The following is a 25,418-nucleotide window of genomic DNA, read 5'->3' on the forward strand; positions in this document are numbered from 1 at the left end:
TGGTTTTGTCTGCTTGGGGAATTTTCAAGCCTGGTCTGCATTTGTTTTTTATTTTAACAGTATCTTGATTTTAAAACCAGATAAAGACAATACAAACAAAGTATGGGCCCATTTGACTTGTGAATAGATATGAAAATCCTAAATGTAAGATTTGCCAGGCAAAAGATTTACTTTCCAGGAATGCAAGAATATTTTAATCAGTGAAATTCACCATGTTTTGGGGCTAGAGGAGAAAAATCATATGATTAATATTACGACTAACATATGATAAATGCATAAAAATATTTTATACAGTTCTACTTTATAGTAGGTGATGTAACAATGATATGATAGGATATGATAAAAAGGTATTAGCAAATTAGGACTAGCAGGAAACTTCTTTTTGTGTACAGGTCACTTGCCACCATCCTTTCATAAACACCATACCTAGAGGAGAAACTTTTAACCCTTTCCCATTAAATGTTGGACCAAGACAAGAATTTCCATTTTCACTGTTGCTATTCAACGTATGGCTAGAGAGCCTAGCAAATGCTATAGGATAGGAAAAGAAATAAATGTAAGGACTGTTGTAGTAGCAGCGCTACAGAGCCTCATGACATCTCTCAAGTTAGGAATGTTCTCTTGTCCCTCAAGCAGAGCAGGCTGGAAGTGCTGCCCTAAGGAGCAGCCCTTGGCCAAGGGCAGATGGGGCTTGGAGGAAGAATTCCCATTTCCTTGCTTCTCAGGTGGGTTGCCTTTGAAGGGCGTTGTATCCTGATCCCTGGAATTCCCCAGTAGGATTTAGCTCCAGGTGGCCTCTGCAATTATTAGCTCAAAGGGCACCCTTTACTGGCTCCGTGCCTCCTACTTCTATTGGTGCCTCCTGGCATCACCTCCTTAATCAAGTACTTGCACTCAAATCCTGATCCTTCACTCTGGGGGAATCCAACCTAAGATGCTGTCAAATGCTTTTTCTGTGACCATTTTGACTGTGATTTTCTTCTTTCCTTTGTCAATGCAATGTCTTACATTGATAGCTTTTCTGATGTGAAACTGTTCTTTTACTCCTGGATAAACCTTTCTTGGTCCTGATGTTTTTATTCACCTCTGGTTTCTTCTTGCTAGTATTTTATTTATTTTTCTCTCATTTAATTCATAAGTGAAATTAGTCTATAATTTTCTTTTACTATCTTTATCTAGTTGCAGTAAATCTCATCTCATAAAATGAGTAGAATTCCTAATGTCTTTCAGTAGGGTACAGACTTTTGATTTTTGATTCATTTCTTTATTGGGTATTAGTTTATTTAGCATTTGTTTTTTATTAAAATTATGTATCTTTATATATCATTTATATTTTCTTGCAAATGATTAACCATTTCCTGTAGATTAAAATTTATTCACACTGGGGTGCCTGGTTGGCTTAGTCAGTATAGCATGTGACTCTTGATCTCGAGGTTTTGAGTTCGAGCCCCATGTTGGGTGGAGAGATCACTTAAAATTAAAAAAAAAATTATTCACATAAATTTGTTTAAAGTATCATTTTGTGATTCAAAAATCTTTACAATACAGTATATCTCTCTTTTCATTGTCTCTGGTGAATATTTTTCCTTTCTCTAACTCTCTTTAATTTTTTTTCTATGACCAGTCTTTTTCACTAGTTATTTCTGAGATATAACTTTAGTTTTGTTGAACCTCTCTTTTTGATTTCTTACATTATTGAAGTATATAGGGCCGCCTGGATGGCACTGTAAGTTAACTTTTTGACTCTTAGTTTTGGCTCAGGGTCATGAGATGGAGCCCCACGTCGGGCTCTGTGCTGAGCGCAGAGTCCGCTTGGGTTTCTCTCTCCTTCTGCCCTTATCCCCTGCATGTTCTCTCAAATTAGTAAATCTATCTGTATATCTATCTATCTATCTATCTATCTAAAACATTTTCATCACCTTAGTAAGATTCCTCATGTCTATTTATAGTTAATTCCCATTTTATACCCCAGGCAACCATTAATTTACTTTCTCTCCCTGTGGGTATGACTTTTCTAGATAGTTCATGAAAATGGAATCATAAAACATGTGGTCTTTTGTCTCTTCTGGACATTTCATATCAGTCAAGTCATATAATAATATGTGGTCTTTTGTGTCTGGCTTTTTTCACTTAATGTTTTTCAGTGAACCTCTCCATTTTTGTTTTTGTTTTTCTTTTCTTTTTTTTTTTAAAGATTATTTATTTATTTGACAGAGATAGACAGCCAGCGAGAGAGGGAACACAAGCAGAGGGAGTGGGAGAGGAAGAAGCAGGCTCCCAGCCGAGGAGGAGCCCGATGTGGGACTTGATCCCGGAATGCCTTCCGGGATCATGCCCTGAGCTGAAGACAGACGCCTAACGACTGCGCTACCCAGGCGCCCCCATTTTTGTTTTTCATTCCATTTTTTTCTTGCGTGATCACAGAGCCAGTCACAAAGCCCTGGGTGGTTTGGCACAGGCCTGGGGATGAGCTGAGGCTCCAACCTCTGTCCCCTCAGACCTACAGCTTCTGTGAAGTCATAGCCTCCGGCTCCCAGTGGGAAAGCCTTTCCCTTTGTTCCCCCACCACTTCACCAAGTTGGTCAAATGAATGGAACTATTGAAAGACCCGCCTTTCAGCTAGTTGGGGGAGGTTTCAACATGGGCTTACTCAGTGAGAGTTTTCCTTCTTTTAGCGATACAGACTCTCTACAATTCTAATTGCTCAGTAAGGTGTAGGGACCTTTCAAACCTCTTGGCAAACTTTACTCGGGGCACCCTTTGCGCAGGCCACCACCAGCCTCCCAGGCTTCTGTAGTTAGCTTTCCAAACTTAGAACTACGTATCCTATTTGCACACTGCTCAGGAAGGGGTGAAAACATCTCAACACTGACATTTGTCGTAGGGGTGGGGATTCCTGGAGTGTGACATTTGCTGACATTCCATTTGATTATGAGGTAGAGTAACCGTAATAACCTTTGCAGGCTGCCCACCCCTCAGCACACTCTACTTGGAAACGTAACCTAAAAAATAAAACGGCCAGTTATTTTACCAACAAAATGCGTTTATATGAGAATAAAAGAAAGTTGCAATTCTGGACATGCAAGCTAAGGCAAAACCATAGGCAAGTCCAACAAAAAAAGGAGAGGAACTTTATTTGATGGAGAAGGAGGAAGTTGGGAAGAATTGTTTTGAAGGAAACCTTATTGGAGAAAAGCAGGAGTTCAGGGTGATGATGGTTTTCCTTTGGCTGAGTTACCAGAGTAGTGGATTTCTTCCCCGAGGCGCAATGTGCTTCTTTTCCTGTTGCGCCCTGTAATTGATGATTTTTTCTGTAGAGTATTCTTAGGTTGGAGTCTGCAATTGACGATTCTCCTGTAATTGACATCGAGCGCTATGGGCTCCCCTTTCTAGCCTCCCAATTCCACTTTAGTGTAGTTTCCTTTTATCAACTTTCACAGAATCACCTTGTAGATTTAGATAAAAGTATAATTGTCCTATAGACAGTGAACAGTACTGATACGGGGCAGTGGAGCGAGTCAAACAGCTAGGATCGAGGATGATGGTTGGCAAAGAAAACTATCTGTAATGAGCTCGGTTTTTAAAATTGGGAAATTAAGACTAAAAAAGTTTTTACTAAATATGCAAACATATCTTAAGATCCATCATGAAGCATGTGATAAAAAAGTCTCCAAGGAGCTCTTTCTCCCAGCCCTCTCACGCTGGCCGGTTTGTGGATCCTGTAGGGGAGAGCCCCTGGGAAGCAGGAAACGAGCCGGGAAGCCCCGGCCTCCGGGGACTGGCGGCGGCCGCAAGGGGCGCAGCATTTCGTGCACTAGGAGGCAGCACCACGCCGAGGAACCCGCACCGGATCCTCCAGCAGGATGTGCAGCCTGGGGCTGGCTGGTGCCTTTGCCCGCCGGGCGTCCCTACCTGAAAAGTAGGCGCGGGCAAAGCAGGCTTGCGGGGTAGTGGCGGGGCAGATTCAATGATTAATTCCCTTCACCTTCTTGGCCTTTGGGCGCCAATCAGTGGGCATTCGCGAAAGCCAATTTTCTTCCCCTCTCGCTCCCACAGACCTTTAGCGAGCCACGCGGCGCGGCTGGCCTCGCAGACCCGGGCCCGTCCCGCCGGGGGATGCCCTAAACTCTCTTCAAGCCCTGCGGTACCTCGCGGACGCGCGGCGCGCGGGGGACTACAGTTTCCAGAGTGCCCTGCGGCGACGGGCGGAGCCGGGGAGTGCCCGCAGCCAATTAAGGGGTCTCCCGGCGCTGCCGGGGAGCGGCAGGTGGAGCCGGGCCGTGGGTGGGCGCGGAGCCAGGTCCCGGGAACGCGTCCCGGGGCTCGCTGGCTGGGCGGGAGTAAGGCGCGAGCGGGGCGGGCAGTCGGGAGGCGGCCCCGAGGACGGGACCGAGCGGGGGCGGGGACCGCGGCCGCCTGCGCGGTTCCGGGTGCTCCCGCCGCGCGCAGCCCGGGGCGCACTTGACCGGGGTCGGGCTGCGGGGAAGGGCGGGTCTGGGGAGAACCCCCGAGCGCCGCGGCGTCCTCCAGCTCCTCCTCCTCGCGGCAGCCGGAGCCACAGCCCGAGCCCGAGTCAGAGCCGGAGCCACCTCGTCCCCCGGCTCGCGCGCCCCCAGCCATGGCTTTTGCCAATTTCCGCCGCATCCTGCGCCTGTCTACCTTCGAGAAGAGAAAGTCCCGCGAATATGAGCACGTCCGCCGGGACGTGGACCCCAACGAGGTGTGGGAGATCGTGGGCGAGCTGGGCGACGGCGCCTTCGGAAAGGTTTACAAGGTGAGGGCGCTGGGGGTGGGTGGCCCCGGAGCGTGGAGCGGCTCCGGAAGGAAGGGGTGCCGGCCCCCATCAGCCCTGGCCACGGCTGAGGAGGGCGCAGAGGGGCTGCCGGTCTTGAACTCAGGGTCCTGCGCTCCGCCCTGGGGACCCTCACTCAGCCCGGCTGGTCCCTGCGTGCCGGGCGCCCCCTCTGGGCACGGCCGCTGCCCCCAGCTCCGTTTCTGGGTACTTCCTGTGCGTCTGGCACCGCTCTCGGCGCCGCAGGGGGAGACAAAGGGGCGCTTATAGGACCTTGGCATCCGAGACGACGCATCCGCTGTAAAACTGATTCTAAGCATACTTTTTAAAACTGGCCGCACAGACGCTGTGAGAACGCTCCGAGGCGTGGAGACAGAGAAACTGGGCCGAGTCTGGAAGGGTTGGGATCGGTGGAGTGGGGGACGCACCTGAAAATGAGCCAGAAAAAGGGGTGGCTCTAGAGTGAGGGGTTAGGCTTGGAAAGGTGGGCTCGGGCTGGGCAGCGGGGAGGGGAGGTCAGGGCCCTGTGAATATTGCCCTTCGGGGATCGGATTTGATTGTGAGTCACAGCCTTCTAGTCTTCAGTCACCTTTCCCTGGAGGAATAAGGGGGCCGAGAGCTTTTGTGGAGGCATGGGTGGGGCAGAGCTGATTAATTCTAGACACGTTTGCAGCAGGTCATTGGTGTCTGCTCCTGTGAACCAATTCTGAGTTGCTGAGTTGTACTGGGGACGCAAACACATAGGGCTTGACTCCACCCTTTCCCTGATCTCCTTTCCCCCAGGAAACCTTTCCTGAGAGAATCCCCCATGTTAAGTTGCTGTATAACTACAGGAGAGATCTTCCTTCCTAAGACACCAGCACCCTCCTTCGGGTTCCAGTAGCTTGTGCACCACTCTGACCCCAGGATTGCTGGACCACAGAAGGGGCTTCTCTGGGCACACCTGGTCAGGACTTGCCCTCTGCCTTGAAAGTGGTCTGGAGCCTAGTTACGTAAGTGTAGTCCCGGAAGTGTAGTCCCGGGAGGACCCAGCATAAGCATCACCTGGGAGCTCCTTAGAAATGCAGGATGGCAGGACCCACCCCAGCCCTAAGTTAAGAGTCTGCATTTGAACAAGATGCTCAGGTGATTGCTAAGCACATTCCTTTTGAGAAGTACTGCTCCTAGAGGCAGTTTGAGGCTAAGGGGGCCCATCTGGGTGCCTGTTTGTTACCTTACCACCACCCCTCCGAGCCCGCACTTCCTGTTACAGGGTGGAACCCCACACTGGAGCAGAGGTCCTGTGGTTGGAGAAGCAGGCCTCTGTATGGCTCACACCCATGCCTTTCAGGCTGCCTTGATTGGCTGCCCCTCTCTTCTTGAGGGCTCTGCATGTTTCTGAGGCCAGGCGGCACATCTTTCTTTACCCTTCTCAGGGTGGCATCTTCCTCCTCGTGGCCCTAGGAGACTGTCCTTAGGCTTGCATCTCTCTCCCTGGACACACAGCCAGGGTTCTTGCCTTCTCCAGACAGACCCTGCCCTTCCAGATGTGCCCTGACCATCAAGAGGGCAGCTGGACCCTTGGTCAGCTTACCACATTCTCCTTTTTCCAGAAGGTTCAGTTGATGTTTTTATTGCATATTGTTGGCTAGCACTGGTATTTTTTTTCTCCAATAGGGGCTGGCTTTCAATTGCAAGCTTGTCCCTTTCTCCCAGTGTATCCTGGCTCCATATGGCTTCTTTTCTTTTTTTTTTCCCCTCCCCTCCTCTCCCCTCCCCTCCCCTTCTTCCTAAGATTTTATTTATTTATTTTAGAGAGCAAGAGAGAGCATGGGAGCACTGGTGGGAGGTGGGGGGCTGGCAGAGGGGAGGGAGAGAATCTCAAGGAGACTCCGTACTGAGCACAGAGCCCAAGCGGGGCTGAATCTCAAGACCCTGAGATCATGAGCTGAGCTGAAACCAAGTCGGTCACTCAAAACACTGAGCCACCCAGGTGCCCCTCATTTTCTTTTAAGTCTAAATGCAGAACTTTACTTTTATGCTGGCAAGATTTCCCCTTGTCAGTTTCGCTTGTCATTTCCGCCCGCTTTAGCCCTGTAAAACTCCCCTGCCACTCTGGAAGTTTCATACAAAGGAGCGCATCTGATTCACAAGTTATTTTGTCCCCTGGTTCTCCAGAGCAAGTGGACCCTTTTTAAGTGAATCTAGTTCTCAAAGCTGTGAGCTGGCTGCACCACAGCTCCCCCCTCCCCGCACCCATGATTTTCTCATAATTAAGACAAAGGAGAGCTAGAGCAAGAGAGCCATGTGATGGCTGATATACCTGGACAATATGTTATATCACTTACCCGCTCATCCAGCCCAGCCTCATGTTTTATGTGGGGATACTGGGGCCCCTGGAGAAGAAGGGACTAGAACCCAAGGCTCTGAGCTTCAGTTTAAGACTTTCCTTAGTTACCCACTATGGAAGACCCACCCTGGATTGAAGATCCCGGTCACCCGTGCCTCCTACTCTGATGTGCGGCTTTGCTCAGCTCCTTCAAGTTGAAGTGGAATCAGGTAGTGCTTTACTGAAGACTCTAATCAGTAACCGGGACTCCTTTCCACTTCCTTGTTCCCTGGCATGGCCACTGGGGCAGCAAAGGCCAGAAGTTCCATCTAGGTTTTTTGGCTGGGACCAGAACTTACATGTTGTCACAGTGCCTGGGCAGCTAGCTGGCTGTGAACTGGGAAGTGATGGCCAGCGCTGTCTCTTTTCTCTGTCCTAGAACGAGCAGGTTTTCCTGGCAGCCAGCATGGGAAAGTCCTTCCTGAGGCCTTCCCTGGTGTATGCTGCCTTAGAAATCTCAATTTGTCACATGCTTGCTAGGACAGGACTCTGACTGCAGATTTCCTGACGACCGACCGTCTTGCAGAAGCTCAAAGCCTAGACATTAGCAGTCTCAAGAAAGGAGTCCCCTTTCTTCTCTTCTCCCTGATAAACTAATGAATAGTTGGCCTCGGGAGAGAAAGAGAAGGGTAGGATTCATTCTGGGCAGAGTCAGGGTCATTCTCACCGAATGCAGTGCAAATTGAGTTCAAAAGAAAATCATTTCTAGCTCATTACTTGATACAAAGCAAATGTTACACTCTATGTATGTGGTTTCAAAATTCTTGTCCTTTATCATTTCAGAATGCTTCTAAACATCCTCTTTATTCTGAAGACAAGGTAGAAAGGGGAGGAAGTGTTTGATATCATCTTGAGTGGAACAAAGGTGCTTTCAAGCAGGACGTGCTTTCTGTTACAGCAGCAGGGCGGGTACTCACGTGCTGAGTGCAGAGCGAGCAGACATCAAGAGTTGGGTTAGCAGGCTGAGATGACTTTCCTGCCTTTTTTCCCCTCCTTTTTAAAGATTTTATTTATTTTTTTATTATGTTTTAATATATTTATTTATTTGTCAGGGAGAGAGAGCACACGCAGGGGGAGCGGCAGGCAGAGGGAGAAGCAGACTCCTCGCTGAGCAGGGAGCCTGATGCGGGTCTCGATCCCAGGACCCTGGGATTATGACCTGAGCCGAAGGCAGACGCTTAACCAACTGAGCCACCCAGGCGTCCCTAAAGATTTTATTTTTAACTAATCTCTACACCCAGCATGGGGCTCGAACTCACAACCCTGAGACAAAGAGTTGCCCACTCCACCAACTGAGCCAGCCAGGTGCCCCATTTTTCTGCTTCATGAAAATTACTTTGGTTTTGATCTTATGTGACCTTTAAGCTGTTAAGAGGTGTATGGTTTTGCAAAATTTTGAGCATACAAGGAACATTTTTTTAGGTAAACGGAAAAGCATCACCCTAAGTCCCATCAATTTCTCTTCACATTTTGATCTGTTTCCTTACAGGCTTTATCATTTTTTATGGTGAAAAAAACGTTTTAATGCCGGGTTGTGATCTTACATACCTACAGTGTTTCATACTGTCTTTCATTCCTAAAACTCTGTATTATTCTAAATGCTTCCTGCATACCTTCTGGGATGGCTCAGTGCTGCCTTGATTTTAATCTTATTGGCTATTTAACTTTATTTTATTTTATTTTTTTTTAAAGATTTTATTTATTTATTTGACAGAGATAGAGACAGCCAGAGAGAGAGGGAACACAAGCAGGGGGAGTGGGAGAGGAAGAAGCAGGCTCACAGCGGAGGAGCCTGATGTGGGGCTTGATCCCAGGACCCCGGGATCACGCCCTGAGCCGAAGGCAGACGCTTAACTGCTGTGCCACCCAGGCGCCCCTAACTTTATTTTTTTTTTAAGATTTTATTTATTTTAGAGAGAGAGTGTGTTTGTGGGCGGGGGGTGCAGGGAGAGGGGAAAGGGAAAAGAGGAGAGAGAATCTTCAGCAGACTGTGTGCTGAGCACAGAGCCCTGCGCGGGACTCGATCCTACCACCTGAGATCATGACCTGAGCCGAATCCAAGAGCTGGAAGCTTAACTGACTAAGCCACTCAGCGCCCGTAATGTTTTTTTGTTTTTTTTTTTTTAAACAAGTCCTAGTTGATTAAGTGCTCATTATTTAGGTGCCGAGCGCTGTGCTAAGAGCTTTACATAATACAGTCAGTTCTGCTCTAAGGTAAATAATGCCTTCCCCAAAAGATCTTGGTGCTGAGCAAAATCAGTAAGAACCTTAAAAGCCTCCTAAGACAAGGTGCTAAGGGCAGAGCACTTAAAGACTGCAGCAGGAGCCACAAAAAAAAAAAAAAAAAAAAAAAAAAAAGACAGGAACCTAAGGAACGGGTGATGCAGTTGTACGCAAGTTTATGGATAAGACATACAAGGATATTACAATACATACAGCACTGGCGGGTAACGATGCGCCGGGTGCTTTGGCCGTGGGGGCAGGAGCCGTGGCTGCAGGGGAAGCAGTGGGAGGAGCGTTATCTGAAGTCAGGTGCTAAGTGGGACCCCAGATGTGGTGTGGGCCACAGGCCCCTGACAGATGTCAGGTGTATGCTTGGGCGATGTGGGCGTTTCTTCACCATGGGTTCGACTGGGTGCAGTGATTTCTGTTCACCTAATGTTTCTAGCCCACAAAACGGCACCCAAGCAAACCTGAATTTAGTGTTTGGATGCAGTTGTTCTGTAATCTATCAGTGGTGTTGGGACAACATCGGTGTTTCCGAACTGAGCCTTAGAGCAGAGCTGTCCGTTGAGCGGGTTTGCTAGAAAAGTTCTTTTTGTGTTTTAAATCCTGTTTAGGCTCAACTCTCAGAAGGGAATTCCCGGGTGGAAGGGAATGCCTCTTTGAGGGTGGATTTTTAAAAGCGAGAGAAGTTAGTAGAGGCTCCTTTCGTCCCTTGCTCTGGCCAAGGGCCAATCCCCGAGTTCCCTGGGGCCCTGGATGGGTCTGCCCTACTTGAGGACGTCAGGTGCCCTCCAGCCCAGAGCCCCATTGTTAACCCTCACCCTTCAAGGGCCACATCCTGCCCTGACCGCTGGTTCAGACAAAGCAGAGGTTCAGGGAGGTGGGAGCCAGCTCTCAGGCCTTCCGCCCCTACCGGCCTAGGCCCTGCTTTCACCTCCTCTCCTGCCGGAGTTTTAAGGCCTGGGTTTCCGCTTCCTCTGGGGCTGCCCAGGGCTCGGCCTGTGTGCCTCCCCCCCCCCTCCTCCGGAAACAGATCTGCCCCCAGGCAGTAACCTTGTTTCCGCTCAGCATAGTGTTTTTAAATAGAAGTCCATGCTATTGTGAATGGGTTCCTGGCTTGGTCCTAAACTCCATTGGCCCTAGCTTCCTGGGGTGTTGCGGACCTCAGGGGGTCCGCTTGTGAGCAGCGGATTTAACACTGCTGGCTGGTTTCTGGCTGGCTCCAGAGCAGGCCCTGGCGTGACGTGAGCTCAACAACTAAGCAGAACCCCAACCCCCACTTCCCTGTGGGGTCCCCTGGCCTTCTGAGGTTACGCAGACCAGGGGACAACCCCAGGGGCTGCCCGCCCCACAGCCCCCAGAAAACAGCCCTGCATGGTCACTCCCAGTTTCAGCTGCCGCTGAGGGCAGTAGGACAGGGTGGTCACGAGAAGAAATTTGGGGCTCAGTGGGCTCTGTGTTTCAAGCAGGGCCAGTGACCTTGCACTCTGAGCTTCAGGCTCTTGTCTGCACGGGGTCAAGATAATTTGGAGGAGAGGAGGACTGGGGGAGCCGGGGAGGAACCGTACACTTAGCACCTGATTCCCAGTCAGGAAGTGGGCGAGAAAGGAAGATACTTTGTTATTTTTTTTAAGCTGAATTTATTATTTATTTATTTATTTAAGATTTTATTTATTTATTTGAGAGAGAGCAAGAGAGAGGGGAGGATCAGAGGGAGAAGCAGACTCCCTGTTGAGCAGGGAGCCCGGTGCGGGACTCAGTCTTGGCAACTCCAGCATCATGACCTGAGCCGGAGGCAGTCCCTTAACCAACTGAGCCACCCAGGCACCCCGATACTTTGTTATTGTTGATTTTTGTGGTATCAAAAAGAGAAGGTCCTGACTAGTGACTGCCACTTCCCTGGGGACAAGGAAGAAATAGTGTTTGTAGGGAGAGCCCACCAGTGCGAGTTCGCTTCTTGATGAGTCCCAGGTGGAGACCACACCAGGTGAACTTGTACGAAGGAAACTTGCAGCAACCAAGGAAATCACGGGCTGGACTTCCAAGGCGGAGACTCCTGAGCAAGAACGAACGGGTTCCTTTCGTCTAGGGTTAGGATGAGTACTGAGGAAGGGGAGCCTTGTCACTGCAGGTAGAGGCGGCCTCAAGGTCCCGCGTGCGCCTTAAGGAAACCTGCGTCTGCATACAGTGTATGCTGTGTTTAGGGGGCTTGCGCTCCTCCTCGGGCGGAGATTTTCATGTTCTAATGAGGGGAAGGTAACTGTCGGTCGCTCTTTGGGTCCCTCCGTGGTCCATCTGCACAGGTGTGAGTCGGGGTAAGCTCCAACCGGCCAGGGTGTCTGGGTGGGCGGAGCTCTTTGTGCTGGCCATCATCATTGCTGGGGGGAGTTTCGGTCCCCATCACGGGATGCCGTGTCTACCGTGTCTTTTGCCGGAGTGAAGAGATAAGCTGGAAAGAGGAGCCTGAGGGAAAAGGAGGGATGGAGGTGGGCGTGTACAAGCAGGGGAGCAGTAGAGGTCAGGTCATGGGGTCTGGCGGGTGAAGGTAGCTCGTGTCTCACAGCAGGGCTTCCCCACCTTGGCACTGTTGAGGTTCGGGTGGGAATACTTTGTGGGAGGGGCTGTCCCGCGTGAGAGGATGATAGCAGGAGCCTTAGCTTCTATTCATTAGGAATACCACCAGTCCTGGTCCCTCCTCCCCCTGGGGCCCCCCAGTTGTGACAGCCAAAAATGTCTCCCTGCATTGCCACATGTCCCCTGGGGGCAAAGTTGCTCCAGCTGAGCTCCACTGCCTGATACAAACAAGCTGGCTCGATCGGTTTGGCAAACAGTATTAATTCACGTCTGTGTGTCAAGTCCCCAAGTGTATGATGAAAGACTCAGGCCTTGCAGCCAGATGGACTAGGATCCAAATCCTGGCTGTCCCACTTCGTAGATGTGAGATCTCAGGCCAGTGGCTGGTTTCTTATGTGTAGAGCCTGTTTCCTCATGTGTAGGGTGGGGCTGAGCCAAGTACTCACCCCACATGAAAGGCACAGCATTGGCTCCTAGGAGGTGCTCAGTGTGGCCTTCGGCCTCCCCTGCTGCCGGGCGCCCGGGGTGGCGGGAGGGAGAGCGGGTTCTGCCGGGTTGAGTGAGCTGGACAAAGGCAGGGCTCATGGGGAAAGGGGAAGGCTGCCACCAGGCAGGGCAGGTGCGGTGGCCATAGCAAGCTGGAGAGAAGCCTGGCCCAGGAAAGAGACCATAGAGTAAGTCCTGAGGTTGGCAGTCAGTGGCCCTGGAGGCTGGTATGGCCTGTGGACTGATTTGTGTGGCTCCCACGGTGGCTGAACCAACGCTGAAGTTGTTTCGAAATCATATTTCACATAAAGGCCCCCCTTCCCTCTGGCTACCACCAGTGTATTCTCTGTATTGAGGAGTCTGTTTTTGGTTGGTTGTTTTGTTTTCTAGATTCCACATATAAATGAAATCATATGGCATTTGTCTTTCTCTGACTGACTTCACTTAGCATGATACCCGTTAGGCCCATCCACGTTGCCTCAAATGGCAAGCCCTCAGTCTGTTTTATGGCTAATAGTAATGCATAACACCGCGTCGTCTTTACCCATTCGTCGATTAGTGGACTCATGAATTGCTTCCGTATCTTGGCTATTGTAAATAATGCAGTAAACAGAGGGGCGCAGAGGTCTTTTTGAATGAGTGTTTTGCTTTCTTTGGGTAAATACTTTGTAGTGGAAATACTGGGTTGTGTGGTATCTCTATTTTTTTAAAAAACATTTATTTATCTAGAGAGAGAGTGTGTGCACATGCGTATGTGGTGGGGGGCAGGAGGAAGAGGGAGAGAGAGAATCTGAAGCAGACTCCCTGCTGAGCGTGAGGCGCATCGCGGGGCTCAATATCACAACCTGAGCCGAAATCAAGAGTTGGAGGCTTCAGCGACAGCATTACTCAGGCACCCCTGGTATCTCTATTTGTAATTGCTTGAGGGACCTCCATACTCTTCTCCACAGTGGCTGCCCTGCTTTACATTCCCACCAGCAGCGCACGAGCTTCCCTTTTTCCACGTCCTCACCAACTCTTGTTGATTCTTGTGTATTTGATACAAGACTTCCTGACCCGTGTGAGGTGGTATCTCTTTGTGGTTTGCATTTGCATTTCCCTGATGATGAGTGATGCTGAGCATCTTTTCATGTGTCTGTCGGCCACCTGTGTAATAGTATATGTCATTTAACGTGATGTAGCCAAGTATCATTTTAGCATGTAATAATCAATATGGAATGGAAAAGATATTTACTTACTGATTTGTTTTTTAAAAAAACTTTTTATTTTCATGGGGCTCGAACTCACAACCCCGAGATCAGGAGTCTTTCACTCTACTGACAGTGCTGGCCAGATGCCCCAAAAGAGACTTCAGTATTCTTGTTCCGTACTCAGTCTTTGAAATTGCTTTTTGTGTTTACAGCCCATCTCAGTCTGGACTAGCCACGTTTCAGGTGCCCAGTAGCAACATGTGGCCACTATCCTGCACAGTGCAGATCTGGCCTCTGATGTTCAGCCCCACCCTGTGCCCTCCTTCCAGCCCCCTGTATACATTGCAGTTGCCTCCTCGAGTCCAGTGGTCAGTAGGTTTGGGAGCTGGGCTTGGCCGGAAGGGCTGGCCAGGGCAGGGCCAGATCAAGAACACTATTTGGGACCAAGTCAAGAAGGCCTTGAATGGCAGGCTGAGGAATTTGGTTGTGATGGTTTTGAGGTCAGCTAATGTCCTGCTTGCCCTGAGTCCCCAGGGCCTGACCAGGGCAGCCTCGTGCAATGTTAGAGAGGAGCTCTTTTTGGGTGGTCACCAGAGAAGGGGAGTTAGGGGGTGCCAGAGCCAGGTTTCCTGGCTGTGCAAGGCCGGGGTGGCTACTGATGAGTGAAGGCTGGGACAGAGTGGCCACACCCTGGTGGCTATAGCAGGTGGGGGTAGGAGGGAAGGCCAGAGCTGTGGCCGGGGCCCCGGTCAGAGCCCGGGGAGAGGAAGTAACTGATGGAAGGCAACCAGCCCAAGAACAAGATGTTGTACGTGGGTGGGTGGCAGGAAGATTCTAGAGAGCAAGGGATGGTTATAAGGAGGAGGCAAGAAAGCAGAGAGGGTGAGGAGGGAAGGGAAGCTCACGTTTGCCGGGGATCGGAGATGGCACAGGAACTTGGATGAGTTTCTGGAGTTAAACTCTGGCTTTCTACGTCTTGTGGGTTGTGGGATCCTGAGAAAAGTACTTAAGCGTGCCTCTGTGTCTTTAGCTGCAAAGTGGCGCTGGGACTAGGACCACCTCATAAGGGGGTTGGAGGGTGAAATAACCCATGGAAACCACTTGGCTCAGGACCTCAGAAAAGCTCAGATAAACGTTAGCTGTTAGAACGACTAATTGAGCACCTACTGTGTGCCAGGCCCTGTGGGTTCCAAGGTGAACAAGGTGAGTGAGTGGGGAGTTGCTCTTCTCTGTTCATCATTTATGCTTCTGCTAGCCGCATGAAAGCCAGGGGCTAGCAGCCCCACTGCACAGCTGATGAAGCAGAGGCCCAGGGGGGCACGTGGGTTGATTTGCTGAGACTCACACAGCTTTTCCGTGGCAAAGCTGGGACTTGACCCTCAATGTCTCTGGCTAGAAGCCTGTGCCTTCTCCTGTACAGTATGGAGGGAAAGACAAAGGGCGTGAGGAGAGGACCCAGGGTCCCTTCAGTGTGGTGTCTCTGTGGCCTTGGTGTGTTTGGAGCCCAGGAATGCGACCCTCCTTCCTAAGCCTGCCTCAGCCTCAGCTGGGTCTGAGCCCCCAGACGGTGGGGGTGGCCTGTCACACACAGGAAGTGGTGACCTGCGTAGGAGCGGGTGTAGGCAGGGCTCTGGCTCACAGAGGAAGTGGCAGGGGAAGTGGGCGAGTGTCACGGTGGGGAAGCTGGGTGCTCCTGGCCTCCTCCTGGAGCTCTGGTGGGTGTGGGCCTGCTGTGCCACGGCATCCTAAGGCTCCGGGTGCTCCTGGGTGCTTCCTCCTCCCTTCCCCTCCCTCCCCGCCCCTTCTCCCTCCCTCCCTCCGTCCCCTGCACTCACCTTCCGCTTCACTCACTCTTTTCCTCTTCCCCTTTCTCTCTGCTTTCTCCTTTGCTGCGTTTTTTTTTTTCTTTCTTTCCCCATAGCTTGCTTATTTTGTTTTCTTACACTAACAGGCAATACCAGAGCCAGAATTCAGGCCCTGAGACCCAAGAGGTTTAACCACATGCTGGTGACTGAAGAGTTAACTCTAGCCAGCCTCTGTCTGGAGGGTGGGGGGATGGGGCCACTGAGAGGAGCTGAAGGAAGTATATCCCTTTTCTGTCACAGGACCTTTGCACTTGCTGTTCTCTCTGCCTGCCACTCTCTTCCTACTGCTCTGCACAGCCAGGGCTCCTGCTCATCCCCTGGGTCTCAGTTCACATGTCCCCTCTCAGAGAGGCCTGCCCTGTCCACCAGTGCCTCCCTGACCTAGGTGGTAGTGCTGATTTCCTTCAGAGCTCCAGTCACAGATTAGGTTTCTTTAGTGTGTCTCCTTGTTTATTTTCTTTTCTCTCCTCTCCGGAAGCTGTAAGGTCCCTGAAGGCAGGACCTTCTTGTGGCTAACACAGTAGATGCTCATGGGAGAGGCTTAGTTAACTTCTGCTGAGTGAGTGAACCGTGAATGAGTAAATGGCAGCCCGCCTTCCTCCCTCTGGGCAGGCCCAGCACTGTGATGACGTGCGTAGGCCCGGGGATCAGTGCGGAGCTTTCTCCTAGTTTCCCTGCCTACTTGCTGTGTGACCTTGGGAAAGTCACCTCACCTCTCTGAGCCTCAGTAGCTTGAGCTGGAAAATGGAGGATCAAAATAGTGCTTCCCTGAGAAAACTTGTGAAGACTGAGTCATGGCCAGTCCTTCACACAGTGCTCAGAATGGAGGGAGAAGAGAAGGTGGCTGTCGTCACGATTCTTTCTGCTGATGGACCAGACCGGCTTCCTGAGGATTGGTGGGCAGAGTCCTTGGAGGCCCCTGGCCCACCTCCCCTTGTTTGTCATGCAGGAGGCTGCTTCCTGCATCGATGTTGGTGCATGGGTTCCTGGCGGGGGAGCCTGAAGCTTCTCTCTCGCCCTGTTATGACGGCGAGCGTGATTCAGTGATAAAGGGGCTCCGCTTCGCAGTCTCAGCCCCGCTGCTGCCCGTGGCCCTGCCGGTCAGTCGGGGGCGGCCGAGGCCACTCTGGTTGGTGGAAAGGGCGCGCCTGCCTTTGCCCTCCTTCCTGGAAAGCTCCAGCCTGTTTTGTCTGGGAGCCCGGGCCCCATTCTTGGCCTTGGAGTCGGTTGCCACCATCAAAGCTGGCTTTGTCACCCTGAGGCAATGACCCCATCAGCACTGGCCCGCTTCCCTGTTTGGCCTTGAGATTCTTGCTGCCCTCGTTGTGCGTTGTGCGTCTTGGTGGGCCCTAGGGCCCCAGCTCTCTTTCAAGCCTCCTCCTTCCTCAGGTGCCCTCCACCCCCCACTTTGAGGTGACAGGGAAACTCCTGCTGATGTTGACCCAGGAGGGGGGACTGGTGCCTGTGTTAATGAGGAACCCGGGCCAGCCGTGTGCCGAGCCTCTGCTCTCTGTGCAGAGCCTCCGCCGCGGCCAGCAAGGTGATCCTCAGAAGACCCGTGGAGCACCCCACCTGCCGCCGGAGCCCCGCCTCTGGGGCTCCCGACCTGGTGCCCTTCACTTCCTGAGTCCCAGCTCAGCCATTGTCTTTACTGTGTGACGTGGGGCGAGGGACGTTGCCTCAGTTTCCTTTCCTGCAAAATGGGGATAATACTGTCTCTCTCACAAGTGGGACATACTGCTTGTCCCACACCATGGAATATTGGTAGGAGGTACTCCCAAAGGCTAAAGGCAGTTATCTCTGGGATTATGGGTGGTTTTTTTTAATTGAAGTGTAATTAATAAAGTGTTATGTGTATTTCAGCTGTACCACATAATGATTCAACAGTTCTCTGTCTTTATACCTCTGTCTTATGAGGCCAGTCCCCAAGGACACGCAGCCAGGAGACAGCGGGACTGACCTGAGCATAGCTTCACACGTTTTAGGTCTAGTGTTAGCCAGGGCATGGGGGCGGGCTACCCGCCTGCGTGACGCCGAGGCCTGAAGTGGCCCAACCACTTGGAGAGCCATCTGGCATCTGGAATAAGTCTCAGGCCTTTGGATGCAGCACCGTGGGGTGGTGTGGGGGCCTGACAGTAGGTCCGATCTGTGCTGGACCTGCCATTCAGTGGAACGGTCTGTAGCTCTGGGAGGCGACGCTGGGGAGGAGTGTTTTGTGACCCAAAGGGCTGTTTGTGACCTCTGGTAAATGGTAGGACAGTCATTGCAGACAACATAGATGCGTACTGTTCGGTGAAACCGCCGGTCCGTGTGTGCAGTTCAAGCCCACATTTATTTATTTATTTTAACTATTTTATTTATTTATTTGACAGAGATAGAGACAGCCAGTGAGAGAGGGAACACAAGCAGGGGGAGTGGGAGAGGGAGAAGCAGGCTTCCAGTGGAGGAGCCCAATGTGGGGCTCGATCCTGGAACGCCGGGATCACGCCCTGAGCCGAAGGCAGATGCTTAATGACTGTGCTACCCAGGCGCCCCCACTTTTATTTATGTTTTGGTTTTATTTTAAAGATTGTATTTATTTATTCTAGAGGGAGAGAGACAGAGATAGTGACAGAGATAGAGCAGCAGCGGGGAGGAGAGGGAGAAGCAGGCTCCCCACTGAGCCGAGAACCCCATGCAGGACTCGATCCCAGGATCCTGGGATCACGACCCAAGCCGAAGGCAGATGCCCAACCATCTGAGCCACCCGGGCACCCCTAATCCCACTTTTATAAAGTAGGGAAGCATGTATTTGTGGAGAGCGAGAGAATAATGAGCAGATGTTTGTGGGGTGCTCACTACGGTCCAGCTCCGTTGGAAGCATCTTTCATGTGTGAACCCACTGAACGCTCACAGCAGCCTGTGAGGCAGGAGCTACGAACATCTTTAGTGGACGAAGGAGGAACGTGAGGGTCACACAAGTCCCCTGAGGTCACACAGCTGGGAAGTGTTAAGGTGGATATGGCCACACCGCGGCATACTGGAGGGGCTCCAAAATGCAGCAGGGGAACCGCAGGATGATTCAGGAATTCTGTGTGATACTCTGTGCTCGCTATAGTAAGCGTGGTCACCATCTGTCACCAAACGACGTTATCACAGTTTTATTGACTATATTCCCCATATTGTATTTTTATCTCCAGGACTTCCGTATTTTATAACTGGAAGTTTATACCTCTTTTTTTTTTTTTTTAAAGATTTTATTTATTTGACACATACAGAGAGAGAGCACACAAGCAGAGGGGAGCGGCAGGCAGAAGGAGAGGGAGAATCAGGATCCCTGGGAGCAAGGAGCCTGATATGGGGCTCGATCCCGGGACCCTGCGATCATGACCTGAGCCGAAGGCAGACTTTTAACTGACTGAGCCACCCAGGCGCCCCAAGTGTGTACCTCTTAATCCCCTTTATTTCTCCCCCACCCCCGGCCCGCCTCTGGCAAGCACTAGTTCTCTGTATTTAAGAGTCTATTTGTTTTTTAGATTCCACATATAAGTGAAATCATAGGGTATTTGTCTTCCTGTTTCCTTTGTTTCACCTAACATAATACCTTCTAGGTCCACTCAAGGGATTATGGGTGCTATGTCTTCTTTGTAATGTTATATCTTGAAGACGGTCTTTAATGAGTGTGTGTTGCTTTTAAAATAATAAAAAACAGCACAGAAAGTACTGTTGATTGAAAACATGGAGCAGTTTTCACCTCCGAGGTTTGGAACTGCCTGGAAAGTGGGGCTGCTAAGAGCACGCGTCCCCCGGGGTTGTGGTGACGGTGGAGTGAGGTAAGCCCTGTACGCTGTGCGGCTGGTGCGGGTCGCAGAGGAGGCCCTGGCTCAAGCTGCTTCCTTCTTCTCTCCCTCCCCTGGGCCATTGACCCCAGGCTGCCCTCCTGCCGTGACTCAGCACCCATTCCTCTCTGGGCCCTCCTCCAGGGAGCGGGAGCTCAGGAGAGGTGGGAGCAGAGGCCCTGTATCACCTTCTCACCTCCTTTATCAGCAGTAGGTGGGGCTGGATCCCCATCACTTCTGAAGAGCTGAGATCTGAAGGCTCCTACCTCCCTGGCCAAGTTGGACAGGTTGCCCGGGTTTTCGGTCAAGGCCGTGGCGTGGTGTCTTTGAGGCCAATCCTGTTGGGTTTTGGTATTTTCATGTGCTAGCCCAGAGGCTTTGGAGGCTCCGGGTTTCCCTGCTGTGCCCGGATGGCTCGCCAGGCTTCTCTTCCCTGAGGGAGAGGGTATTAAATGGCCGGCTTTGGAAGGCACGCCAGCCCTCTGCTTTGTGCCTCACAATCTTTACGTCCTTAAGTGTCTCCTGTTCTGAGACTCTGCCGTCTCATTTGTCGCAAGCTGAAACTTGGCCCAGAGATTATTGATAGCGAAGTGGTTTCTGTCCACTTGGCAGGACTCGTTAACTGTGTGTGTCCTGTTCAGTCAAAGGCTTTGGCTTCTCCGAGGTGTAGAGGGGACCACTTCAAAACCAGAGACCAGCGAGAGATTCAGGCATATAAATATATTGAGGAGAAAATGGACTTCTTGTCACTTTCCTTTCTGTGCCTATGTGGGGGGCATCATTTCTTTTTGTTTGCACACAGATATGAGCACCAATTCATCCATCTGTTGTTTTAAAATACTTAGTGTAGGGGCTCCTGGGTGGCGCAGTCATTAAAGCATCTGCCTTCGGCTCAGGGCGTGATCCCGGCGTTCCGGGATCGAGCCCCACATCAGGCTCTTCCGCTGGGAACCTGCTTCTTCCTCTCCCACTCCCCCTGCTTGTGTTCCCTCTCTCGCTGGCTGTCTCTCTCTGTCAAATAAATAAATAAAATCTTAAAAAAAAATACTTAGTGTATACTATGGCTGAACGTAATAATAGATATATTGGTGAGCAAGGTAGACATGCTTTTAGGCTTTTGAAAATCAAAAATACACAGTTCTAAGAGAGGACTTAGTGGACTGATTAACAGCCAGTAGTTGATTGATTAATCCACGGTGGCTTCTAAACTTTCTCCTGTGTCTCTGGAATTGTCCACGGGGCTGTCAGAAAGCGACAGCCTGGTTTCTTGCTTTCCTGAAAGGGCACTGAGCTGGTAAGTGTTAGAGTTGGAATTTGAACCTAGGTCCCGTGCCGTTTCCATTCCACAAATCACTTGGAAATTTGCCCATTTCTGGGTTGGACAAGGTAGGGACATGGTGGGATGCGGTAGGTTAGGCATTTGTGGAAGTAACTGTCTTGGCTACATTATCAAGGGCCGGAGAGAGTCTGGTATTCGTAGAAGCCAACAACAAGGCAGGCTCAAGTGCCTTTTGGGAAAAAGACTTAATTGATGTTTACTGTCTAGTCCTACTTTTCATTCCTTTATTCCTCTCTCATATCTACCTGTTCTCCCATCCGCCCATTCGTGCTTCTGCTCCCATCCGTCCATCTGTCCATCCTCCCACATGCCCATCCTTCCATACCCTCCCTCTCTTCCATTCATCCCCCCGCTCCCATTCATCCCCCTTCCATCTAGCTACCCTCCTCCCCTCCCATTCATCCGTCCACTGCCCATCTGCCTGTCTGCCCACCCATTCTCCCATCTTCCCACTTACCCACCCTCCCATGTTCCTATCTGTCCACTGGCTATTTTGGGCTAGGCTCTGGGGGGTAGACTAAAATGAATCAGATGTGGGCTTAGCCTTTCAGAGCTCACAGCCAAGTTAGAGAATCTTTGAACACAAATAACTGGGACACCGGGAGGTCTGTGGAGAAAGGCCTAATAAGGTGTGAAATAGTGGTCAGGAGCTGGGGTTCTGAGCATTTCATGGAACAGGCTGCAACTGAGTTAGACTTCGTGGAATCAGCACAGTAGGGGAAGACACAGTCCAGGTGGAGGAAAGAGCAGAAGGAAAGGCATGAAAGTAGGAGGCAGAAGGGCACTGGCCATGGCAGGGGATGGATATAGGGGGGGTGGTGGAATCCTGGAAAAGTAGGTAGGGCAAGTCACCAGGGCCCTGTGTGCCAGGCCATGGTGTTCAGGCTTTGTGTCAGGCAGCAGGGAGAAGTTGACAAGTGCCTAAAGAGGGTTTCTGGTTGAAGGCCATGAGGGAAGAGCTGGGGAAGGAGGACTGGCACACCTGGAAACTGGGTGGGAGCCCCTGGAGAGGTTTCCTCTAGGGGGCTTCTGAGGGGAAAGCTGGGCCTGTGTCAAGTCCTGACAGCGCTTCCTAGCTGGGTGGCCTGGGCCTGGGGCCTTCCTTTTCGCTTAACAGGAGCAGACAGCAGTGCTCTGCATACCTCGTGGACCCAGCTGGATGCAGGTGGGGTGCTGCTTATCCTGCCTCCAGAGACCCTAGGAGGCCTTGGCAGGCTGCCATCTTCCTGAGGCCACAAGACCCAAGCCTCTGGAAGGCTAGGCTGTGGTGCACAGGCTGCACTCCTCAACTGACTCATGCGTGTCAGCCAGGGGCATTAGTGGAGTCTGAGCCCAAGGCCACCTTGGCCGCCTATCCTGGCTCTGTGTCTGCTGCCCTCAGAACACCCTGCTTGCATTTCTGTTGGGCTCTTTCCCTGCACGTAGCCGGTCCTGCTGTGACCTTCCAGGGCCAGATTTCCTCCCTCGGTAATAGAGTCGAAGCCTTTCCTGTGATGAGTAACAGATCTCACCGTGCGAAGAGAAAATGGTTTCGGGCAGGGACGTCACAGCCGTAAACTGTAGGATGCAGACCAAGCCCCTCCTCGGTTCCGGTGGCCTGAACCGTATTTGACACAGCCATCCGGAATCAAGGGGATGGGGAAAATGGAAAGCTTTAGCCTTGTCCACTCCGTTCTCTGGCTCTGACCTGCACGCCCAGGCTGCCCGTCTGACAGGCCTGCCAGGAGCCTTCCCTCCCGCCTGCCGCCCAGCCGCGCTGCTAGGAGCCCTCACTCGTAAGCGGTCACCACTGAGCTGGTTCTACCCGCTCTTTGCACACGAGACCTTTGTTTCTTCCTAGAGAAAGAAATACATGTGTCTGAGGCTGGATCTGGAACATGGGAGTGAGTTTTAGATGCCCCCTCACCTTGGTGAGAAAATATTTTCTGCCAGGTGCAGCCGTGTATGCAGAGCTGCCTTCTAGAACTTTTTGCAGTGATGGCAGTATTCTGTTTCTGCTCTCTTCAGTGTGGCAGCCACCATGTTGGACAGATGAGGGTGCCCATCCCTGGATATAGTGAAGACAAGGTCAAGATAAAGTGGTCCCTTCTGGGCACCATCCCCAGTCTGTCCTTGCTGGGACCCCAGTGGATAATTGTCAGATGTCATTGAGTGAAATCAATTTTCATAAACCACTTGTACTCCTTATGCTCTGTTTTCAGGTCCTCCTTATTAGTGGATGCCCAGAATTTTCCCCAAAGTTCTAACTTAGCTACAATTTTATTATCCTGCTTTGTCGACTATTATGGCTAATTATTTTCTCTCATTACTGTATTTGCCTCCTTTTTATCATTTTAAAGGTTGCTTCATATCTCACTAAGTTAACCATTGTCTTACGGTTGAACAGTTAGGTTATTTGCATTTTTTGCCATCATTATGGACTACTGTGAACATGATCCTAGTACCTTTCTTTTGTTGTCTTTATTTGAATAATTTCCTGGCCTTAAATTCTTAGGAATGAGGGATAGTAGCCTTTAAAAACCTATTGCCGATTTTTGTCTTCAGAAGATTGAGTCCGTTGTTGTGAGTAATGAGCATACCCATTTTACCACCTGTTTGGTCCCCAGCACTGGAGGTTCCCATCATTCCTTGTTTCTGGTAATTTAATAAACAAGAAAATTCTTCTGGCAGAAGAATCCCCTGGTTCCTGTTGCCCGTGGCCCATGAGTAACCATGTTTTCTCCTTGGGTCTTTGTATCCTGGATTATCAGTTAGGTCCTCTGAGAGGCCTCAGTGAAGGTCACTGGGTAGGTCTTGGTGACCCGTTTGAAGGTGGCCTTTGTTACGCGTGCGTTGTGTGGTGAGGTACCTCTGTGGATCTGTGTTCTCTGCTGGAATATCCCCAGAGATGGCAAACTTACTTACTGTCTGATGGCAAACGTCAGAAGTCTGGAAGGGGGTTTATTGGCTCATGTAACTGAAAAGTCTACGGACAGATCCTGTCTTCAGGAACAGCTGGCTCCCGGTGTCCCCAGACCTCATCATATGCCCTCCATTTGTGGGCCCCGTTGCCTTTTCAGGGCCTCCTCCTCAGGCGGGGTCTCTGAAGGATTGGCCACATGGGCTATAAGACTCTCCAGGCTTTCATTCTATCAGTTTAGCAACCCCAGAGAAAGAAAAAAGCTGCTTTCCTGGTAACTTAGCCCCAAACCCCAAAACCCAAAACTAACCCAGAACCACCCAGATACAGCCCTGTTCGCCTGCTTTGGGTCACTTGTGCAAGTGTGAGCCACTGGCTATGGCTGAGAGGGCCAGGAATGGGTGGCTGGGCCTGGGCTGTGCACTGGGACCCGGTGGGCCCAGCTCCTTATGATTCCCTTGTACCAAGGGGGAGAGGCAGTTGCCAAAGGAAAGGAGAGCTGTGAATCTGCAAGGGGATAAGGCAGCTGTCCCAGATTGGACCTTAGTCACTGCATTCACTTTTGTGGACTGAGTTTCCTTATCTGCAGAGGAGATTGGGGAGTTGGGGTGTAGGAGTGGTGGTTAATGTTCTTTTTGGTCTCTGAGTTCTGCGATACCAGCTCTTTCCCTGGAGGAGGGAGGGAAGGACACAGTGATCATCCTGTGGCTGGTAGGAAAGGGGGTGGGCCTGGGGGTGGTCCCCACCAGCTGCTGCTTTGTGGCTGACTTTTAGGAAGCCCCCGGCCCCTGACTGGACTGGCCAGGCCCCTTGGGTGGGGCAGGGCTCCCTGCTGGGAGAGTTGTCCCCACCTCCTCCAGGCTGAGCCCCGAGAGCTGCACAAGGGGGAAGATTGTTCCCACAGAGGTGCCCGGGCCAGTAAACACAAGTGGCCACTGTGTGTCTGCTCTCAAGGGTGTGGGCTGAGGCGTTAGTCACTGCCAGCCAGCAGTGGAGGGCTGGGCGAGGGCTCCCCCGTCCTTCGCTGGACCCCAGCCTTGCCTCAGCCAGTGGGAGAGATGGACGTCAGAGGCCACAGGCAGCCACTTGTTCTTTATGTGTCTCCTTGCCTGTCAACTCCCACAGGTGCCCCATTCACTTGGACCACCCTTAGCTTTCCAAGACCCACCCACTCTCCAAGATGCCCTCACATCTGACCACGGAGGAAGCTTGGGCATCATTTCCCGACCCTTCTACTGTACGAGGGGGAAACTGAGGCCCCAGACAGCCCCTTTGCCAAATCTGACCTTGGGCAAAGAGGTCAGCACATGGACGCTGAAGCCACAAGGGCCTGAATTCACCTCCCAGCCCTGTTATTTACCTGCTGTGTGTCCTTGAGCAAGGGACTTCACCTCTCCGAGCATCAGTTTTCTTCTCTATAAAACGAGGCTTTTAATAGTACCTCTTGTAAAAATTAATCACGGGGATCAAACAGTGTCCTCTGTGCCCTCTCTAGGCCTGTAGCTTCGGCTAGTTTCATTTTCAAGCTCTGCTTGCAAGCACGTGTCCCAACAGCCCTAGGCCTGCCTCCTCGTGCTGGAGGCTAGCGCTGAGCGGGCTTTGGGGCAACGTCAGCCGCTTCTGCTCCTGTTCGGAGCTTGCATCTCACTGGCTAACGTGACCACGTTCTTCTCCCTGAGCCAGTCATGTTCTGATTGACCAGGACGAGTCACCCACCCTCTTCTAGAGATGGAGGCCGAATCTGCTCTCCCTTGTATTTTGGGGACTGGGAATGCGGGCAGGTTAGCGCCATGGAGGAAAAATCGGGAAGGGTGAACTATGTCACGGGAGGGGAAGGATTCCCACCACCAGTGCTCCATCT

General features: G+C 51.3%; 2 protein-coding genes across 3 annotated transcripts in view; both read left to right on the plus strand.

The window, feature by feature from the left end:
- Positions 1 to 3,818: 3,818 nt before the first annotated feature.
- LOC117801560 (translation initiation factor IF-2-like) lies at positions 3,819 to 4,500 on the plus strand. The gene is made up of 2 exons (XM_034656739.1): positions 3,819 to 3,919; positions 4,057 to 4,500. The coding sequence occupies exons 1-2, from the start codon at positions 3,864 to 3,866 to the stop codon at positions 4,463 to 4,465; spliced, it is 465 nt and encodes a 154-aa protein (XP_034512630.1). The 5' UTR covers positions 3,819 to 3,863; the 3' UTR covers positions 4,466 to 4,500.
- STK10 (serine/threonine kinase 10) overlaps positions 4,427 to 25,418 on the plus strand; it is a 124,170-nt gene continuing 103,178 nt past the window's right edge. Inside the window, exon 1 of one of the 2 annotated variants that reach the window (XM_034656737.1) lies at positions 4,427 to 4,774. In XM_034656737.1, the coding sequence (XP_034512628.1) occupies positions 4,619 to 4,774 (156 nt within the window). In that variant the 5' untranslated portion in view covers positions 4,427 to 4,618. The remainder of the gene's footprint in view (positions 4,775 to 25,418) is intronic. The other variant, XM_034656736.1, reaches the window with a different exon arrangement.

This window comes from Ailuropoda melanoleuca, chromosome 3 (assembly GCF_002007445.2).
Source record: "Ailuropoda melanoleuca isolate Jingjing chromosome 3, ASM200744v2, whole genome shotgun sequence".
NCBI lineage: Eukaryota > Metazoa > Chordata > Mammalia > Carnivora > Ursidae > Ailuropoda > Ailuropoda melanoleuca.